This window comes from Emiliania huxleyi (genome assembly GCF_000372725.1).
Source record: "Emiliania huxleyi CCMP1516 unplaced genomic scaffold EMIHUscaffold_7647, whole genome shotgun sequence".
Classification (NCBI taxonomy): domain Eukaryota; phylum Haptophyta; order Isochrysidales; family Noelaerhabdaceae; genus Emiliania; species Emiliania huxleyi.
In genome coordinates this window covers 236-1,325 of record NW_005196275.1, presented here as the reverse complement: position 1 = coordinate 1,325, position 1,090 = coordinate 236, and the positions used below count along the sequence as shown (strand labels likewise).

General features: G+C 67.6%; 1 protein-coding gene across 1 annotated transcript; it reads left to right on the top strand.

Annotated features, from left to right (window-relative positions):
* Window positions 1–50: 50 nt before the first annotated feature.
* Window positions 51–556, top strand: EMIHUDRAFT_125030 (hypothetical protein; the record flags this gene model as incomplete). The annotated part of the gene is made up of 1 exon (XM_005760232.1): window positions 51–556. A coding segment is annotated over one exon (506 nt), but the record flags the coding sequence as incomplete, so codon positions are not given.
* Window positions 557–1,090: the final 534 nt, after the last annotated feature.

Below are 1,090 nucleotides of genomic sequence, written 5' to 3'. Positions count from 1 at the left end.
CGTCAGCGCAGCTGGAGCTGCCGTCTCTTGATCTGTCTAGCTGTGAGCAGGCGACGAGCTCAACTCGTGGTACGTCGCCGTGACGCGGGCGCGGCAGCGCCTGCAGCTGCCCAGCCGGTTCTGGGCGTTGCATGACGCCGTGTGGGGCGGTGGAGGCTTCCGCCCGGACCCATCCGAGGAGAGCGCGCCTCAGTACACCGCGGAGGAGGTCGAGGGCATCAATGCGCTCCTGGCCAAGATGCGTGGCGCGCTCCCACCAGCCGGCGCCGAGATGGAGGACGAGCTCAGCCAGGGCAGCAGCGTGGCGACGGCCGCCCCCTCCGCCCACGGCACCCCATCCTCGTTGCCCTCCTGCTCCGCCGTCTCGCCAGCAGGCTCGGCGCTTCGAGGCCTCGCGCTTGGTACGCCCGACGCAGCACCATCGGCCCTCCGCCGAGAGGATTACGAGCCCGCCGACGGCCACGACGCGGAGGGCGAGGCTGCTCTCGACGAGTTGCTCAACGAAGGAGCGCCGTCGCCGCCGACAGCCCGCACGCTCCGCTTTTCGGACGGATAGTGATTGTGCCAGACTGGAGTGTGGAGAGATAGTTGACTGTACTTTTGTGTGACGTGTCAGTAAGCGTATCGGTGAATCGTCTAATTTTCGCGCTCCGCCTCTCGTGTGTCGTGACTCGTCGCCGCGCTCCGGGGTGCGAGAGGTGTATACAGCAAAGCTTCAGCCGGAACCCGCGGGTTTCCGGGCGCCTGGCCGCCCCTGGGGCTGGGCCCTGGCGAGTGGCGTGGGCTGGGGCTCTGCGGCTCTCACGCCCCGCGAGATCGCCACCTCTCTCACTCTCTCGCTCGGCTCTCACGGCTCTCGCGGTCTTCATGTGTGTTTCCGTACTAGTCCGTGTACCGCACAAGGGCTCAGGGGGGGGGGGGGGGGCTAGGGGGGGGGCTAGGGGGGGGGGGGGGCTTTTGCCCCCAAAAGGCTCTACCCCCTTACCCCCGAAAATGTTAACCGGCCCGGGGGGAAAGGGGCATGCTCCCACATAAAAGGCCGAATGGCCCCCCACCGTTCCCTCTCCATTGATGTCGGACCCCCCTAGGC